This window comes from Salvelinus namaycush, chromosome 6 (assembly GCF_016432855.1).
Source record: "Salvelinus namaycush isolate Seneca chromosome 6, SaNama_1.0, whole genome shotgun sequence".
Lineage (NCBI taxonomy): Eukaryota > Metazoa > Chordata > Actinopteri > Salmoniformes > Salmonidae > Salvelinus > Salvelinus namaycush.
In genome coordinates, this window is record NC_052312.1 from 26,879,941 (window position 1) to 26,901,448 (window position 21,508).

General features: G+C 41.2%; 1 protein-coding gene across 2 annotated transcripts in view; it reads right to left on the bottom strand.

Moving 5' to 3' along the window:
• Window positions 1-6,595: 6,595 nt before the first annotated feature.
• LOC120049311 (collagen alpha-1(XXV) chain-like) overlaps window positions 6,596-21,508 on the bottom strand; it is a 139,437-nt gene continuing 124,524 nt past the window's right edge. Inside the window, exons 3-4 of one of the 2 annotated variants that reach the window (XM_038995562.1) lie at window positions 8,070-8,114; window positions 6,596-6,918 (exon numbers count right to left, since the gene is read on the bottom strand). In XM_038995562.1, the coding sequence (XP_038851490.1) occupies window positions 6,902-6,918; window positions 8,070-8,114 (62 nt within the window). In that variant the 3' untranslated portion in view covers window positions 6,596-6,901. Of the gene's footprint in view, window positions 6,919-7,581; window positions 8,115-21,508 lie in introns of those variants that run through there. The other variant, XM_038995561.1, reaches the window with a different exon arrangement.

Below are 21,508 nucleotides of genomic sequence, written 5' to 3' on the forward strand. Positions count from 1 at the left end.
CTTTTGCTGGTTTTTTCGCTATCGCTACCGTTGCGTTGAATGAATGCAGTTGTGTGGCTGGCTACTGTAGTAAGCTAATATAATGCTATATTGTGTTTTCGCTGTAAAACACTTAAAAAATCTGAAATATTGGCTGGATTCACAAGATGTTTGTCTTTCATTTGCTGTACACCATGTATTTTTCATAAATGTTTTATGAGTATTTAGGTATTTCACGTTGGTCTCTGTAATTATTCTAGCTGCTTCGGTGCTATTTGTGATTGTAGCTGCAATGTAAAACTATGATTTATACCTGAAATATGCACATTTTTCGAACAAAACATAGATTTATTGTATAACATGTTATAAGACTGTCATCTGATGAAGTTGTTTCTTGGTTAGTGACTAATTCTATCTCTATTTGGTCGGTTTTGTGCAAGCTACCTGTGCTGTGAAAGAAATGTCTGTGCTTTTTTGTATTTGGTGGTGAGCTAACATAAATATACGTGGTGTTTTCGCTGTAAAACATTTAAAAGATCGGACATGTTGGCTGGATTCACAAGATGTTTATCTTTAATTTGCTGTATTGGACTTGTTAATGTGTGAAAGTTAAATATTTCTAAAAAATATTTTTTGAATTTCGCGCGCTGCCTTTTCAGTGGAATGTGGGCCGCTAGCGGAACCCCGGGGCTAGACAGGTTAATGATAATAATCACTTTGTTTAAAAAGTAACTATATTTTGGCGATTTAGTTTTAATTTAACCTGGAGTGAGAAAAAGGCAAAAAAGCAGACATCACTTGTGTATATTCAGTCACCACATATCTCAAGAATATCATGGCATATTTGAACAAGTAATTCGTTATGGATCCATAACTAAATAAACATCAGCATTTTGAAAGAGTATTTTTATCATTATTTTTGATAACTGTGTTAAGGGTGGAGTTTTGGGCGGGTTAAGGAAAGGCAAGACTTTCAGGTTACAATAGGCTTTAAGTATACAGCAGATTGCTGATTGTCCTCACTTTGATTATACTGTTGCACCATGACCAGGATCTCTATATATTTAAGTGAGCAGATTAGGGCTTTCAGGAGGAACGGAAAATCTACTGGAGACATTTCAAAAATACTGGTAGACTTGGGGATTTTGGTCACGGACAGCGCTATCCTCAAACACTATCATCAGATGCCTGTTTTACGCCAAACTCAAAAGTCCAGGAAAATGAACAGGTACAGTAGGCTACGATACTTTAATGCAGGCCTAATAATGCTAAAAATAATGCTTAAATAAATCGACTGCTGGTTTTTACTGTATGCACATTTGTGGCCTGCTGGAGGTCATTTTGCAGGGCTCTGGCAGTGCTCCTCCTTGCACAAAGGCGGAGGTAGCGGTCCTGCTGCTGGGTTGTTGCCCTCCTACGGCCTCCTCCACGTCTCCTGATGTACTGGCCTGTCTCCTGGTAGCGCCTCCATGCTCTGGACACTACGCTGACAGACACAGCAAACCTTTTTGCCACAGCTCGCATTGATGTGCCATCCTGGATGAACTGCACTACCTGAGCCACTTGTGTGGGTTGTAGACTCCGTCTCATGCTACCACTAGAGTGAGAGCACCGCCAGCATTCAAAAGTGACCAAAACATCAGCCAGGAAGCATAGGAACTGAGAAGTGGTCTGTGGTCACCACCTGCAGAATCACTCCTTTTTTGGGGGTGTCTTGCTAATTGCCTATAATTTCCACCTTTTGTCTATTCCATTTGCACAACAGCATGTGAAATTTATTGTCAATCAGTGTTGCTTCCTAAGTGGACAGTTTGATTTCACAGAAGTGTGATTGACTTGGAGTTACATTGTGTTGTTTAAGTGTTCCCTTTATTTTTTTGAGCAGTGTATGTATTATCAGAACATTAACCATGTGTGTTCGACTTGTTTTGTACTGTTCTGTAGTTTCGGCCCAATGATTCGTCTGACAAACAAAGAACTTTGCGCCCTGCAGGCCCAGGCCTGGATCAAAGCTGGCGAGACATTCATTAATGTCATCTTCACAGATGAATCAACCATGGCCCTTGAACAATTTGCTTAAAAAAACGACGATAAAGAGAGCCGAGTCCCAAGCATCTGCTCAAACTCCATGTGTGGGGGGCAATTTCTCGCCAGGGACCAGGCCCATATTTGATTTTTGATGGTAAATTTGGCTATTTACAAAGCAAAAGGTACATGAAATATTGTAGCCTACACCTCATTGGCTGTTATGTGTTCCACAATAATTCACTCTTGCCTCCTTTTTCAGGTATCATGGCTCATGATTTCTTTGAGGAAGAAATTATCAAAAGATATGCTGGACCCTATGTCAGAGTGTTTCTGGGTACACATCGTTTCCTTCAAAGTAGGATTATAGCAATATTTTGTTACGTTTAGGCCTATTTACATGTATATTTCTATCATTGTACCTAATTTTGTCTGTTAGGCTAAATTAATTTTTTTATTCTCCAAATACAGACAATGACCCAAAACACACTGCCGCCTGGGTTTGCATTGCAAATGAGGGCATAAACTGGGTCAAGACTCCAGCAGAGCAAGTAGACCTTTATAAAGTAAAATAAAGGTTAAATAAAAATAAATAAATAAAACACCTTCGGTAGGCCTACAGTATATCTAAAAATATTTTTTTCATCTCTACAAGTAGGTCTCCTGATTTAAACACGATCAAACTTGTTTGGTATGAACTGAAAACATTCATCCGTAACTCTGCCAAGCCGACAACCAAAGATAAACTGGTCAAGGCCATAAAGATGTTTTGGCTAGAGAAATTGATGATATAAACAATGCAACAAATACATTGATCATCTCAGCAAGGTTTTACCTGTGGTCGTGGAGCTGGCTGGAAGTGCGACTAAAATGTAGTTTATATAAACATCCGCATTTGAATGTCTTTTTTCTCTTTATTTTATTTCATTAACAAAAGCATAAAGATGTTGCTGAATAAATACTGTACTGCTGTTTTGAGTGAGAAATGTAACACTTGAGATTACTTAAACATCGAATACATTGCAAGTTGAGGGATTTTCACAACAGTAGCCGGGTTATAAAAAGTATATTGTCCTGCTAATAGGAAACATTTGCATGATGGGCTACACCTGCTACAGTTGTGAAAAACAAGTAATTGAAAACCTGTTTTCAAAATGCCTCCAGTTGTACATCACCACTGTAAATAAAAACACAGCATCATGTTCACATCTTGTTTACATTCTTTATTGTGTCACAAATAATTTGTATCTACCTTTCCAATTACTTTTAGAGTTTGGGATTTACACATGTGCTCTTTTAATTATTAGTTACATTGTTTTAGTTCAAACGTGCAGACTTTTTTTCTTTAAATGATTGTTTTATATAGGATGCTACATTTTTGACCAGTTGCAATTGTAAGCCTCATAGCCTACCTCAGCCAGTTAAGTTATTTTATATAGGTCTAGGCTCCGAAGAAATACACTCCAATTAAGCCCTCTTGTTGTTTGTAAAATCAAATTAAAATGAAGATTATTGTTGAAGTGAATTGCTCGACTGGTGTAGGTTTTCTCCATCTGTTGGTGTGCAATACTTGCATAACAAGCTAGCTATATTTTCAGCACCAGCCTACCCCAGCACCAGCCTACCCTGGGCCAATGAAGTCCTACCCCGGCCAAACACGCTAGACCAATTGTGCGCCACCCTATGGCACTCCCAATCACGGTCGGATGTGATAAAGATAAATATATTTTTTTCAGAACATTAACCGTGTGTAGGTAGATGTGGAAAGATAGATACAAATAATATTTTGCAAGTTGGGGGGGGTTTCACACCTAGCTCGGCTATTAGACAATTCTTTAGTAAAGGTTGAATTGTTCAGCAAATAGCCCATCCTGCTACTCTTGTGAAAAACTAATAATAATACTTTGTCCCCGTTCCACATGTTAAAGATTCCAATTGATAGTGTTTTTAGCCACAATTGGCCCCAACCCCAATTAATACATTTGGGCACAGTCGATAGCGTCCTGGACAGGCTAGAATGTTGAGGTTTCGAAACCTGCTCCCTGCTTGTTTCATTACATTATTATGCAGGTCTCAGAGCAAATAATCTGGATTGTTACTCCCATCTCATTCCTCGCTCTCTTCCACGCGTGATTCAGAACGCTTGTGGGCATGCTGGCAGGATGTACTGTTTTTTTATTCTGTATATATGAATTACAAAATCATGTTTCTAGTCTATTGCATAGTTACAATGTGTAATCATTGATGTCCTAGGAGCAGGAGTGGTAAACACTGTTGAAGTGTATCATTGTAATACATACATGCAGACACAGCATCATTCACAGAATGGAGTTTGATACACCTGGTATTGGATATGACAGAAAAAACTGGCAAAATAGGGATTTTCGTAAATTAACTTTATGACAAAAAAATATGCACAATCGTTTGTCTCTACACACGTGCCATCACACGGGTGTGATCATTCTACAGTGGTCCCTGAAGCGTACGATCACACCCGTGAGATTAGAACGGCCAGTTGTGAATGACGCAACAAAACTATTTACACAAACACAGTCCTTACAAAGTTATGTAGAGAATGTGAGCAGTTTATTTTTGGATGCAATGTTCAGATATTCACAGAAGTATCTATAGCATTACACAATCATCCTAACCGGAAAAATGTAGGCTACATTTGTCCTAGCGCTAACTGAGGAAAGATTGACGCAACACAAGTGGTCATATTTTCTAACTCTCGGCTGACATGAACTACAATATGAATTAGCTAATAGCAATTACTATGTATAATTAATCACATCATGGGTGAGCTATGCATGTTGAAGGGGTGTGTCGTCTACCATCGTTCACATCCCACCATTCACTTCGTGAAGTTCTCAAAAAATGAGTGAACCCTTACTCACCTTATTTTGTTACAGCATCTTTGGTCTGACAGATGATTACGTGAAACCCAGAATGCATTGTATGTCAACAAACATGGCTCCACACACATAGCTGGAATTAGCTTAGCTCATCATAATCAGTACAACCTTCAAATAAGTATTTTACACACACAATGTGCCTTTACAATCTATGCAAGAATCGGAATTCATGATTTATCACCGGTAATTGAAAAACATGAGAATAATACAGTAAATATATCAATAATTACCACACAAAATATTTTCTGATAGTGATTTATTGATACAAATGGCGCGTGCAGGCAGTTAATCACGTAACCTCTCACTCCCACTCTGAGCCATTCAGTGTTGTTGTTTATGTATGTAGCTAGTGAGCTAAGCTGTAGCATTAGCAATGTCTTTCAAAAGGAGACAACTCACAAATGCGGAAATTCTGGAGATTTAAAAACATTCTGACAATGAGTCTGAAAGTCAGGAATCAGATTCTGACCGTGAGGAGCTGCCCCCCCAGCCATTGAGAACCCTGAATCTGAGGACCCCTTGACCACTGACAAAGTCCCAGTTCCCTTTGAAGATGCTGGTGGTGATGGAGGCAGACCGACAATGGATGAAGTACAGGAGTTCTGTGGTAGCTGGAAGGCTGCCAGCCATTTCACCACTCCTGGCCCTGCTGTTTGCTTTGATGAGTCCCAGTCTGGAGTGAAACGCTCCTTCCCATTTCCATCTGAGGCAGAGTGCTTCAAGTTGTTTCTGACAGAGGAGCTGGTGGGAGACAAAGCAGAGACCAATCGCTATGCCTTGGAGCTACAGGAGAAGAGAGAGCCAGGAGTGGGGTGGACAACCACAATTAGTGAAATGTATAACTTCCTGGTGACAGTCCTTCTCATGGGGATAGTAAAGAAGAACTCCATAAGAGAATACTGGAGCACATATCCTATGTTTGCAACTCCCTTCTTTGCCACCCTCTTTTCCCAAGACTGCATTTCATCAACCATGCTACTGCCATCCTAAATTACCCGTTATACAAAATAAGAAATGTCAACAGCTGGCAGTAAAGTGGCATGACAAACGAGACATCCATGTCCTCTCCACTGTCCATACAGCAACCATGCCGGCCACAGGGAAGGTGGACCACCTGACGGGAGAGAGAAAAATCAAAGCAGACTGCGTCCTTGACTATAACCTCAAAATGGGGGCAGTGGATAGGGCAGACATGATAAACAGCTTTGTGGAATGCACTCAGAAAACGACGAGGTGGTATAAGAAGATATTTTTCCAGGGTAGCTTCAAAATACAACAAGCCAATACTTCTCTGACACAATTAGCATTGTTTTACAGAGCTAATAGAAGAATATAACTAGCTACATAAGCATGACTGAATATAAGACCATAAAGGTTATGAAATTAGTAACGTTACCTCGCGTTTCCGCGGTTATAAGGAATATACACAAATATATTATGCTCCATACACACAGTGAGCTACAGTAGGAGCGGTATAACACGACATACAGAAACTATTATAACGTAATAAGGCACTTACTTTGATAGAAACGCAGTCTGGATTTGAACATGGGTGTCTGTAGTGACGCCTCTAGCACTGAGACGCTGTTCCTTACAGCTGCGCCACTTGGGAGTCATAAGGCCAGGGTAGCTTCAAAATACAGCACATGCTAATACTTCTCTGACGCAATTAGCATTGTTTTACAGAGCTAATAGAAGAATGTAACTAGCTATATAAGCACGATTGAATATAACACCATAAACATTATGAAATTAGTAACGTTAGTTCGCGTTTCCGCGGTTATAAGGAATATACAGAAATATATGATGCTCCATAGACACAGTGAGCTATAGTAGAAACGGTATAACATGACATACAGAAACTATTATAACGTAATAAGGCACTTACTTTGATAGAAACGCAGTCCGGATTTGAACATGGGTGTCTGTAGTGATGCCTCTAGCACTGAGACACTGTTCCTTACAGCTGCGCCACTTGTGAGTCATAAGGCCAGGGTAGCTTTAAAATACAGCACATGCTAATACTTCTCTGATGCAATTAGCATTGTTTCCAGAGCTAATAGAAGAATGTAGCTTGCTACCTAAGCATTGAGTATAACACCATAAAGGTTCTGAAATGAGTAACGTTACCTCACGTGTCTGTGGTTATAAGGAATATACAAAAAACATTATGCTACAGTAGAAACGACATAACAGACATGCAGAAACTATTATAACGTAATAAGGCACTTACTTTGATAGAAACGCACACATCTCCAAAGTTATTATTGGTAACGAAAACAACTATGACTGCAATGCAGGTAACAGATGGAAAATATGAACATGTGTGTGCAGAACGGGAGATGAGCAAATGTCTGTAGACTTGAACTGCACTAACAACTGGGAAGTGTTTGGGGAATTTTGTCAGGGTCAGAAATTATAAAAAAATTAATTGGTCCGCAAAAGTAAAAATTACTACTTTTATATGAATGAATGAGGTGGAACACATGTTAGAAAATAATTTGAAATTGACAAATTGAAAACAGCCTATAAATAAATTAGTCTCACTAGTGTTGAGTAATGTGCTGTTAAAAGTGGTGTAGGTCTTATTTATTTAAAGAGCATATTGAAGTTAGAAGCAGTAGGTTTTGAAGCAAAAGCCTACAACTATTTTAGCACCGTTTCGCGTTTCTCTGAGACAAACATGGGGACTGGTCTTGATAAATCAATGAGATTTTTATTTTCAGAAAGTCTCCGTTTAGGTATTAGAATTAGAAAATTAGGGTGTTGAAATGTTATGCTCTTAGTGTAACCTTTATTTAACAAGGCAAGTCAGTTAAGTACATTAAGAACAAATTCTTATTTACTACTCCTTCCTCCCCGTCGGTGAATTGAACCCGGTCTCCCGCGTGCCCGCAATCTCTAGTACAGCCATTATTGAAGGCTACCAAATTCTTCTCAAAGATGCCCTCTGGTGGTCAAACTAGCACTAACTAGCATTAATGGTACCAGTGGTTCACACTTAAATAACGTGCCATAGAATTCTGCGGCACTATGCAAGCTGAGCCGCAGTATGCTGCAACTTTTAAAGGTGGAAAAACTGTAATTCGTACTCTGGTGGAGGGTAAATCTCCACTGGATTACGAGTGATCTGTGAGTGAGCACACTTACCAGGTTCACCATTCCGGCCTCTTCTTCCCCGCTTTCCTGGCGAGCCTGCATAGAGAGAAGGACAAAACATTTCTGGTCAGGGCTTCCATTCTTCAGTTTTCTATTCTACAATTTGTATTTTTCATTTAAATGCCCTCGGGTTCAAACCACCCTAAATCAGAGGTGTGCCAAAATATTGCCTTTGGATCTTCTACACCTCAAGCATGCCATGGTTCATTAAGTATTTAGAGACAATTTAGATGCAAACTCAACTGGAAAAGGGGCACACTCTCTTCCTGTTTCTTGGTGTTATTCTTTTCAGCTTGGATGCCGTGATTTTTTATTTGTTTTTATAACAGTCATTTTCAGTTTGCCTCTCCTCTTGCACCCTCTGTGAACAGCTCAATTAATGCTCAGCCGGAAGAGTAAAAACAATTACACACATCTGTTGTCCGGACGACCTCTGGGGATGTAAGCGCCTCTTTCCAAAAATGGCCTCAGATTCTGCTCATTTGGGTGGCGTGCTTAGGATCTGTAGCTACAGTGGAGAAGTTTGCCTCTCACTTTACTATTTACATCTGGTGTACAGATGTAAGAGTTATTTTTATGGAAAGAAAAATGTGTTTGTTCTTATCTTAATTGGCAATAATAAGCCATTGAACGAGCATGAATGACCAACCTGTTGTCACGCTCTCGGTTCTCTATGGTGTTTAGTTCAGAGGGTGACTAGGGGGGTGTTCTAGTCATTGATTTTCTATGTGGCTGGGTTGTATGGTTCCCAATTAGAGGCAGCTGGTAATCGTTGCCTCTAATTGGGGATCATATTTAGGAAGCCCTTTCTCCCACCTGCTTTGTGGGATATTGTTTTGAGTGAGTGCATGTAGCACTACGATACTTCACGGTCGTTGTTTGTTTCTTGTTTTGTTTAAAGTTTCACTAAAATAAAGATCTGGAACTCCAATCACGCTGCGCCTTGGTCCGTCTCTCCTCACGACCGTGACACCTGTTTAATAAAAGACTCGCACACATCGCACCGAATGTGTATCTAGCGTTTATCTGCCGATCTTTCAGCGTGCTGATTTTTAAGGACCACCTACTGTAAACGTCTGACTGCCGACATTTTTCATCAGAGGTGCTAAGTACTCTCGGCTAGCAAATGCTATTGACGTGTCTTAGCACTTAAAGGAAAGATTCACCCATTTTGAATGTTATATTGTTTTTGTGCATCTCTGAGCAATGTATTAATTCCCGGGGTCATTTCATGTTTATCTGAGCTTTTGCCGTATCAAGCAGAAATTTGGCAGGTATGACGCAGAATTGTGATAAAGCCGTTCTCACTATACTGGAAGTTAATAAGAATATGACTTTCAGATTGTGAAAAGTCTATCATACATGTCAGATTTCAATACTGGCCGATATCATAACGCGGGAAGTTGTCTTCTCTCGAATGAGCCATTGATCATATTTTTGCGATATTACAACCTCGAGAAATGTGTAATTTAACTGCCTCTTCAGTACAGAGTGCATTGCATTGCATTGGTGCCGTTGCATAGCCAATGCGAATGCCATAGGTAACAATGTCATACTGTAGGTAACATACTTCAAAACAGTTCCTTTTTTGTGAGTATTTTTTGCCTGCCATGTATGAATGTGTTATTCAATGTGTTTCTATGGGCTAATGGCAGTAAGACCAAACTCAATGTTTTATCAAATATTTTTTTATATATAATTTTTTTAAATACCTACAAGCAGTCCTGAAATTGAAAATCAATAATGTTTAAGCTTTTTTTCTGAGGAAGTCTTAGCTACATCATTTCACTTCAATGAGCAGTATTTCTGAAGTTAGACAATGTCAACGAAAACTATCTTAAATGTGTTCAACATTAGCTTGATGGCTGAGCCAGTCACAATTCATGTGAAATGAATGGGATGCTGCATGTGAATGTGCCCATCAAAAGCTAGCTAGCAGTAGTAGGTAACTGTAGTCGCTAGCAACATTATGAGTTTTCATGAAGCAGCAGTCTGTTCTGCCGCGAGTCATGTGGAACTATGTTTACATTTCAACACTCTAACCACTAGGCTACCTGCCGCCCCTCTTAAAGTGCATATGGGTCTTTCTATAAATAAAGGGGCCAATGTGTGACATCAGGGTCAACATTTAAAAATGGTTTGATATACATTTAAATGTGATTTTCTTCCAGCTTCACAACAACGATGAGACAGCCGACAGGAAGGAAGTGAGGGGACTCGGAGTGTGGTGTCAGGAAAACAAAACAAAGGAGATGATCGTCAACTTCAGGAAACAGCAGAGGGAGCACCCCCTCTATCCACATCGACGGGACAGTAGTGGAGAAGTTGGAAAGTTAAGTTCCTCGGCGTACACATCACAGACAAACTGAAATGGTCCACCCACACAGACAGTGTGGTGAAGAAGGCGCAACAGCGCCTCTTCAACCTCAGGAGGCTGAAGAAATTTGGTCACATACACATGGTTAGCAGATGTTAATGCGAGTGTAGCAAAATGCTTGTGCTTCTAGTTCCGACAGTGCAGTAATATCTATCAATTCCCCAACAACAACCTAATACACAAAAATCTAAAGGGGTGAATGAGAATATGTACATATAAATATATGGATGAGCGATGGCCGAGCGGCATAGGCAAGGTGCAATAGATGGTATAAAATACAGTATATACATTTGATATGAGTAATGTAAGATATGTAAATAGTATTAACGTGGCATTATTTAAAGTGACTAGTGATCCATTTATTAAAGTGGCCAATGATTTGAGGTCTGTATGTGGGCAGAAGCCTCTCTGAGTTAGTGATTCCTGTTTAACAGTCTGATGGCCTTGAGATAGGCAGGGTCTGAATCCTAGCAGCATTCCACATTACATTTCTATCTTCTACTGCTAATCCCCTGACCCAGAGCAAGCGAGAGCGAGAAATAGACACATTACATTTGACATTTTAGTCATTTAGCAGACGCTCTTATCCAGAGCAACTTACAGTAGAGTGCATACATTTTATTACATTTACATACTGAGACAAGGATATCCCTACCGGCCAAACCCTCCCTAACCCGGACGACGCTATGCCAATTGTGCATCGCCCAACGGACCTCCCGGTTGCGGCCGGCTGCGACAGAGCCTGGGCGTGAACCCAGAGACTCTGGTGGCACAGCTAGCACTGCGATGCAGTGCCCTAGACCACTGCGCCACCCGGGAGACACAGAGACAGAGAAACCGAGTGAATTGAATTGCGTAAGAGAGAGATAGAAAGAGAGATTAAGAGTAAGATACAGAATGAGAAAGAGGGAGATAAAGTGTGCGTGTGTGAGAGAGAGAGAAAATGAAATTGAAACATAGCGAGCAGCACCCAGCAGATTGTACACACATACTGTTACACCTGTTCCCAAAACACATGAGCCTTCTGCTTTCAGGATTTCACAGCTGTGGGAGGCCACAATCACCCTGGCAATAACCACTATGCCCGCTTGCTCTGAAAGTAATATCATGAATTGTATAGCAGTGTTAGAGCTGCTATACAATGCAGTTGTTGCCGCTCTGTATGTCTGTGTATGTTTGCGTATAAAGGGGGGAAAGAATATTGGTATTTAATGGCTGATAAATCTTGGCTGTTACATCTTGGCTTTAATAGCTATTACATACTAAAGTGTTTTTTTACTGTTAAAAGTGTGCAATAGATTTGCATTCTATGCTTACATTCATTGAGTATGTCTTGTGAACTCTTGAAGGAATATTCTTAGCAAACTGTGAAATTGGTGATATTGTTTGTGGCATGTGATATATACTAAACAAAAATATAAATGTAACACGCAACAATTTCAAAGATTTTACTGAGTTACAGTTCATACAAGGAAATCAGTCAATTGAAATAATTTAATTTAGGCTCTAATCTCTGGATTTCACATACCTGGGAATACAGGTATGCATCTGTGGGTCACAGATACCTTTAAAAAAAAATTGTTGGGGTGTGGATCAGAAAACATTTGCCTTATGCAGCGCAACACATCTCCTTTGCATAGAGTTTATCAGGCTGTTGAATGGTGGCCTGTGGAATGTTGTCCCACTCCTCTTCAATGGCTGTGCAAAGTAGCTGGATATTGGCAGGAACTGGAACATGCTGCCGTACACGTCCATCCAGAGCAATCCAAACATTCTCACTGTGTCTGGTGAGTATGCAGGCCATGGAAGAAGTGGGCCATTTTCAGCTTCCAGGAATTGTGTACAGATCATTGCGACATGGGGCTGTGCATTATCATGCTGAAATATGAGGTAATGGCGGTGGATGAATGGCATGACAATGGGCCTCAGGATCTCCTTATGGTATCTCTGTGCATTTTAATTGCCATCAATAGCAATTGTGTTCGTTGTCAGTAGCTTATGCCTGCCCATACCATAACTCCATCGCCACCATGGGGCACTCTGTTCACAACATTGTCATCAGCGAACCACTCGCCCACATGACAGGAAATTCAAAAGCTGCCAACTGCCCGGTAAAGTTGAAACTGAGATTCATCTGTGAAGAGCACACTTCTCCAGTGTGCCAATGGATATTGAAGGTGAGCATTTGCCCACTGAAGTCAACTATGATGCCGAACTGCAGTCAGGGAAATACCCTGGTGAGGATGACGAGCACACAGAAGAGCTTCCCTGAGACGATTTCTGACAGTTTGTGCAGAATTTTTTTGGTTGTGCAAACCCAGAGTTTCATCAGCTGGCAGGTCTCAGACGATCACGCAGGTGAAGAAGCCGGATATGAAGGTCCTGGGCTGGCGTGGTTAGACATGGTCTGCGGTTGTGAGGCTGGTTGGACGTACTGCCAAATTCTCTAAAACAATGTTGGCTTATGGTAGAGAAATGAACATTTACTTATCTGGCAACAGCTTTGGTGGACATTCCCCCAGTCAGCTTGCCAATTGCAAGTTTCCTCAAAACGTGAGAGATTGTGTTGTGTGACAAAAAGGCAAAACTGCCTTTTATTGTCACCATCACCTGTGTAATGATCATGCTGTTAAATACACACAATTTGAGAGACATAAGCTTTTTGTGTGTATGAAACATTTCTGGGATTTACAAGTGTAAATAGTGGTCTTCTGTGTCAGAAGTTCAACTCCTCCTAGTTTGAACTTGGCTTATACATTTTCCCTCCCTCTAAAAGGTTCAGCAGTAACTTAACAGTTATACTAAACCATGTACAACATTAAAATAGTAGTGTTTTTATGTTTGCATACTATTTTACCCACTTCATATGTATATAACACAAAAAACTACATTTTTGTCTGAAGCCAAAAAATACAGGAAATTCAAAAGCTAATTTGACTTATGCACTAACAAGGCTTCTCAGCACAAAAAGCTTGACTACTAAGTATGTTAGACAACAAAAATAGAATGTTCACGATTTAATGCATGCCAAAGATGAGGACATTTATACTGTCACGCCCTGACCTTAGAGAGCTTTTTATGTCTCTATTTTGGGTTTGGTCAGGGTGTGATTTGGGTGGGCATTCTATGTTATATTTTCTATGTTTTTGTATTTCTTCGTATGGTTCTCAATCAGGGACAGCTGTCTATCGTTGTCTCTGATTGGGAACCATACTTAGGTATCCCTTTTCCCTCCTTTCTTTGTGGTAGGTTAACTTTGTTTGTGGCACATAGCACTTAAGCTTCACGGTCGTTTTTGTATTGTTTATTGTTTTTGTTGGCGTCACCTAAATAAAAGGAATATGTACGCTCACCACGCTGCACCTTGGTCCAGTTCTTTCGACGGCCGTGACATATACTGAGGGCAGGACTTTTAAATAAACTACTGCAATCACACTCATGACAAAACATTTTAGAGGCCCCCCTCTTGTTGGCGGAGCGAAAAAATACATTTTCAAGTTAATGTCTTGCAATTCTACACATTCTGCCAAGGGGATAGAGAAAATGTTGCAATTTTTAAAACAAATTGTATGCAATTCTACTCATTTTGCCATGGAGCAGAGAGAACATACAGTACCAGTAAAATTTGACACACCTAGTCATTCAAGGGTTTTTGTTAATTTGTACTATTTTCTACATTGTAGAATAATAGCGAAGACATAAACTATGAAACAACACATTTGGAATCATGTAGTAACCAAAAAAGTGTTAAACAAATCAAAATGTATTTAAGATTCTTCAAAGTAGCCACCCTTTGCCATGATGACAGCTTTACACACTCTTGGCATTCTCTCAACCAGCTTCACCTGGAATGCTTTTCCAACAGTCTTGATTGACTCTTGAAGACTCTTGAAGAACTTCCCACATATGCTGAGCACATGTTGGCTGCTTTTCCTTCACTCTGTGGTCCAACTAATCCCAAACCATCTCAATTGGTTTGAGGTCGGGTGATTGTGGAGGCCAGGTCACCCGAAGCAGCACTCCATCACTCTCCTTTTTGGTCAAATAGCCATAACACAGCTTGGAGGTGTGTTAGGTCATTGTTCTGTTGAAAAACAAATGATAGTCCAACTAAGTGCAAACCAGATGTTATGGTGTATCGCTGCAGAATGCTGTGGTAGCCATGCTGGTTAAGTGTGCCTTGAATTCTAAATAAATCACAGACAGTGTCACCATCAATGCACCCCCACACCTCCTCCTCCCTGCTTCACGGTGGGAACCACACATGCGGAGATAATCTGTTCACCTACTCTGCGTCTCACAAAGACACAGTGAGGATTTCCACCGGTCTAATGTCCATTGCACGTGTTTCTTCCCCCAAGCAAGTCTCTTCTTCTTATCGGTATCTTTTAGCAGAGAGAACTTTGGGTCTTCATTTCCTGTGGTGGTCCTCATGAGAGTCAGTTTCATCATTTTGCGACTGCACTTGAAGAAACTTTCAAAGTTATTGAAATTGTCCGTATTAGACTTAATGTCTTAAAGTAATGATGGACAGTTGTTTCTCTTTGCTTATTTGAGCTGTTCTTGCCATAATATGGACTTGGTCTTTTACCAAATTGGGCTATTGTCTGTGTACCACCCCTACCTTGTCACAACACAACTGATTGGCTCAAACACATTAAGAAGGAAATCAATTCCACAAATTAACTTTTAACAAGGCACACCCTTTAATTTAAATGCATTCCAGGTGACTACCTCAGGAAGCCGGGTGTGAGAGGAGTGTGCAAAGCTGTCATCAAGGCAAAGGGTGGAGACTTTGAAGAATCTTAAATCCAAAATATATTTATATTTGTTTAACACTTTTTTTTGTTTACTACATGATTCCACATGTGTTATTTCATAGTTTTGATGTCTTCACTATTATTCTACAATGTAGAAAATATGAAAAATAAAGAAAAACCCTTGAATGACTAGGTGTGTCCTCAACTTTTGACTGCTGACCATATGACATTCTCCCAATCTTCTTCTGGATCATCCAAATGCTCTCTAGCAAACTTCAGATGGGCCTGGACATGTACTGGCTTAAGCAGGGGGACACGTCTGGCACTGCAGGATTTGAGTCCCTGGCGGCGTAGTGTGTTACTGTGTTACTTTGGTCCCAGCTCTCTGCAGGTCATTCACTAGGTCCCCCCGTGTGGTTCTGGGATTTTTGCTCACCGTTCTTGTGATCATTTTGACCCCGCGGGGTGAGATCTTGCGTGGAGCCCCAGATCGAGGGAGATTATCAGTGGTCTTGTATGTCTTCAATTTCCTAATAATTGCTCCCACAGTTGATTTCTTCAAACCAAGCTGCTTACCTATTGCAGATTCAGTCTTCCCAGCCTGGTGCAGGTCTACAATTTTGTTTCTGGTGTCCTTTGACAGCTCTTTGGTCTTGGCCATAGTGGAGTTTGGAGTGTGACTGTTTGAGGTTGTGGACAGGTGTCTTTTATACTGATAACAAGTTCAAACAGGTGCCATTAATACAGGTAACGAGTGGAGGACAGAGGAGCCTCTTAAAAAAGAAGTTACAGGTCTGTGAGAGCCAGAAATCTTGCTTGTTTGTAGGTGACCAAATACTTATTTTCCACCATAATTTGCAAATAAATTCATTAAAAATCCTACAATGTGATTTTCTGGATTTCTTTTTCTCATTTTGTCTGTCATAGTTGAAGTGTACCTATGATGAAAATTATAGGCCTCTCTCATCTTTTTAAGTGGGAAAACTTGCACAATTGGTGGCTGACTAAATACCTTTTTGCCCCACTGTACATTCAGACACTTCGCTATGAGACTCAAAATTGAACTCGGGTGCATCCTGTTTCCATTGATCATCCTTGAGATGTTTCTACAAATTGATTGGAGTCGACATGTGGTAAATTAAATTGATTGGACATGATTTGGAAAGGAACACACCTGTCTATATAAGCTCCCACAGTTGACAGTGCATGTCAGAACAAAAACCAAGCCATGATGTCGAAGGAATTGTCCATAGAGCTTCGAGACAGGATTGTGTCGAGGCACAGATCTGGGGAAAGGTACCAAAATATGTCTGCTGCATTGAAGGTCCAAAAACACAGTAGGCTCCATCATTCTAATGTATTATTTATTGTTTTATTTATTTTTTACTTTCACCCCTTTTTCTCACCAATTTCGTGATATCCAATTGTTGGTTACAGTCTTCTCCCATCGCTGCAACTCCCGTACGGACTCGGGAGAGCCTGCCAAGCCAAGCCACACTTCTTCTTGACACACTGCTCGCCTAACCCGGAAGCCCGCAGCACCAATGTGTCGCAGGAAACACCATACAACTGGCTACCTTGTCAGCGTGCATGTGCCGGGCCCGCCACAGGAGTCGCTAGAGCGCAATGGGATGAGGACATCCCGGCCGACCAAACCCTCCCCTAATCCGGACGACGCTGGGCCAATTGTGTGCCGCCTCATGGGTCTCCGGGTTGCGGCCGGCAGCGACACAGCCCAGGATCGAACCTGGGTCTGTAGTGATGCCTTAGACCACTGCACCACTCAGGAGGCAGCCTCCATCATTCTTAAATGGAAGTATTGAACTACCAAGACTCTTCCTAGAGCTGGCCGCCCGGCCAACCTGAGAAATCAGGGGAGAAGGGTCTTGGTCAAGGGAGGTGACCAAGAACCCAATGGTCAGTCTTTGATGGGAGAACCTTCCAGAAGGACAACCATCCCTGCAACACTCTACCAATTAGGCCTTTACGGTAGAGATGCCAGATGAAAGCCACTCCTCAGTAAAAGGCACATGAGAGCCCGCTTGGAGTTTGCAAAAAAGTTAGCTAAAGACTCTCAGACCATGAGAAACAAGATTCTCTGGTCTGATGAAACAAAGATTGAACTCTTTGGCCTGAATGCCAAGTGTCACGTCTTGTCTTGCTATGTCAATCACTCAATTTGCCATGCCATCTAACAATTTTTTGATTGATAGATAGTCTATCCAGCTATCTAAACTTGTAGTAATCATGACAGAATATAGTTTTTTTTTATTTTAGTAAATTTGCTAACATTTCTGAAAACCTGTTATTGCTTTGTCATTATGGGGTATTGTGTGTAGATTAATTTGATAATTTAAAAACAATCAATTTTAGAATAAGGTGTAACGTAACAAAATGTAGAAAAAGTCAAGGGATCTGAATACATTTACGAATGCACTGTACGCTCATTTGCTGTCATCAAAGCCTTATTCTTAGCGAGTAAAACATTTAACATATTTCATTCTGATATACATGGTAACATTAATTAATTTCGCCCAGGTATAATATCAACAATATTGGTTAAATGTTGTTGATATTATACCTGGGTGAAATTCATTAATGTTACCAGCGGGACACTCAGCAGTTCCAAGGATATCACCAAACAAGAATCTCAAACTAATTATATCAAGTATCATTAATTAAGCGCAAGGTAGCAACTGAAAAAAAAAAAATAATGCATGGTTTTGCAAGCTTCCCCGGGTGTACTTAAAGCCATGGTCAGGGGATGATGATTTATCCTCTCATAATGAATTTGCGGTTGCCCTGATGGTTTTATTAATGCAAGTTATTAATTTTTGGGGCAGCTTGGGTCCAGCTCTGAAATCATCCAGATGACAGTTATTAGTTAATTAATGCTTGGGTTTCTCCTTTAGTCTTCAAAGAACATGTCATCATGCCTAGCAATATTAGCCCTGTGTCGAGCAGATCGAAACTAGTATTAAAAATGCATCTTTGAACAACTAACTAGTGGCACAAAAATAGCCTCTTCCTTATGTCATGTAATTGCAGACACCAAATCCCCATGTTCTTGCTCTCTATCTCACACAATCATTTTATTCTTGATTAGGAAGCGTGTTTCTTGGAGTGAAGTGACTTTACACAAGCAAAAAAACAAGTGACGGGCCTCCCGAGTGTCGCAGCGATCTTAAGCACTGTATCGCAGTGCTAGAGGCATCACTACAGACCCGGGTTTGTTCCCTGGCTGTGTCACAACCGGCTGTGATCGGGAGTCCCATAGGGCGGCGCACAATTGTACCAGCATCGTCTAGGTAAGGGGAGTGTTTGACCAGGGCGGCTTTACTTGGCTCATTGTGCTCTAGCGAATCCTTGTCGCAGGGTGCCTGCAGGGTGCCTGCAGGCTGACCTCGGTAGTCAGTTGAATGGTGTTTCTTCTGACACATTAGGGCTGCTGGCTTCCAGGTTTAGTGGGCGGGTGTTAAGAAGCGCGGTTTGGCAGGTCATATTTCGGAAAACGCATGACTCGACTGTCGCCTCCAGAGCCCGTTGGGGAGTTGCAGCAATGAGACAAGATCAAAATTGTGGAGAAAAAGTCGATAAAATACAACAACAAAAAAAGGGTTAATAATGTGGCCATTCTTATAATATTTTTAAAATCTGTCTCTTTACTGAAATTAATTTCCCTTGCCCAAAACTTTTACTACTATAGCCAGCCTTTGTCTTGGGAAAAATGTATCCATAACTGTTATATGGTTCAAGGCTTTAACAAACAAGGCTTTAACTTGTTTGTTATCTTTTACTAAATCAGAAGTTATTATCCTGGGTGACCTAACTATGATTGGAAAATGCAGGCTTCAGACAATCTAAAAGATGTGTAATGATCTAAACCGAACCCGGCTGGTGACTAAGCCTGAATGGCCCAATCTTTCAAAATCAACTCTGATTGATGTTATTCTAATGAATACACCAGATAAATTGGATCCCGGTCTGCTTAAGTGTGCAGCGCCCATCACTGTTAGTTCAAAAACCCAAATGTCTTATTTAACATTGTTATAGGGACATATTGCAAAAATATGGAAATCAGCTCGTGCTGTCACTCGATAAGGCATTCCACTAGATATTGGAACATTGCTGCGGGGACTTGCTTCCATTCAGCTACAAGAGCATTGGTGAGGTTGGGCAATGATGTTGGGCGATTAGGCCTGGCTCGCAGTCGGCGTTCCAATTAATCCCAATGGGGTTGAGGTCAGGGCTCTGTGCAGGCCAGTCAAGTTATTCCACACTGATCTCGACAAACCATTTCTATATGGACCTCACTTTGTGCACGGGGGCATTGTCATGCTGAAATTAGAAAAGGCCTTCCCCAAACTGTTGCCACGAAGTTGGAAGCACAGAATCGTCTAGAATTAAGGGGCCTAGCCCAAACCATGAAAAACAGCCCCAGACCATTATTCATCCTCCACCAAACTTTACAGTTAGCACTATGCATTTGAGCAGGTAGCGTTCTTCTGACATTCGCCAAACCCAGATTCATCTGTCAGACTGCCAGATGGTGAAGCGTGATTCATCACTCCAGAGAACACGTTTCCACTGCTCCAGAGTCCAATGGCGGCGCAAGCTTTACACCATATACTCGAGTCGATGCTTGGCAATGCGCATAGTGAACTTAGGCTTGTGTGCGGCTGGTCGGCCATGGAAACCTGTTTCATGAATCTCCCGACGGACAGTTCTTGTACTGACGTTGCTTCCAGAAGCTCGGTAGAGAGTGTTGCAACCGAGGACAGGCAATGTTTACGCGCTACGCGCTTCAGCACTCGGCGGTCCAGTTCTGTGAGCTTGTGTGGTCTACCTCGTCACAGCTGAGCCGTTGTTGCTCCTAGACGTTTCCAATTCACAATAAAGCACTTAATTGACTGGGGAAGCTCTAGAAGGGCAGACATTTAATGAACTGACTTGTTGGAAAGGTGGCATCCTATGACGGTGCCATGTTGAAAGTTATTGAGCTCTTCAGTAAGGCAATTCTACTGCCAATGCTTGTCTATGGAGTTTGCATGGCTGTGTGCTCAATTTTATACACTTGTCAGCAACGGGTGTGGTTGAAGTAGCCGAATCCACTGATTTGAAGGGGTGTCCACATACTGTTGTGTGTGTATATATATATATATATATAAACACACATATATACAGATGATATATATATATATATACAGACATATAAATGGGAAGTAGGCACACATCTTTCAATGATCTTTGTAAAGACAGACTGACAGGGATGTGACAATTCATTATATTTTCTCTTATGTTCTTTTGTTGTTGTTTACTGGTGCACTATCCTTCTGAACATATGCAGCCAGGTCCCATCTACCTTTTAACTCCTCACAAATGTGGCTGGTTTGGTCTCTGCTGTGAATGAATACCACAACAAGTCAACTACTTGATTGATGAAGGCATGTCATCCAGCAAAAGCAAAAGCGCAATCATCAACAACAAGCACCATTTATTCACTAACTACGAAGTTGTTGGTGTTTTGCAGTGGACAAAAACAAGAACAAGTTTGTGCTCTGCTATTGTGCCTGGCAAACCATGCACAACCTCCACCACCATCTAGACCTTTACTTCCTGATCACAGGCCACACCAACTGGTGCTTCGGCCTCATCAAGCAGTGCTTCAGACAGACCAGAGTGAACACTTTGTCAGAGATTGCTGGTGTGGTTAAGGACAGCTCTGTGACAAGGGTCAACATCACACATCTGGTTGGCCTGGAAGATGGTATGATGCAGGTGGAAAGCTATCACTGGCAACAACACCTGACTCCGTACTTCAGGCCGCTGCCACAGATCAAGCAGTACCAGCACTTCAGGTGAATATAAATGTCATTGCATTGTAGGAGGTTATACTTATTATCTAAACTTGGGAGGGGAAATTATGTTATGCAAGGTTGTAATGTCTTAACTGTTTTGTTGATTTCCCTGTTTTACAGCTTTCCCTGTTTTACAGATGCTCTGGAGCCGGGTGTTGTTGACGCCAAGGAGCGTTCATATTCAGTTGGGACAAGGTTTCAGATGCTAGACATCGCTGACATAATTTCATTCCCATAGAGGGTCTGCCTGTACAAGCACTACCTGGACACAGCTTCCCAAAAAGATAAGTCTGTCTAGATCAGGGAGTTGTGTGGCGAAGAAGCATCGGAGCTCTGGTATCAAACGTAACATCACTAGTTGTAGGTGCCTTCCAGCCAACCTGACAACTGTTTGGAATCATTGGAGTCAACATGGGCCAACATCCCTGTGGAACA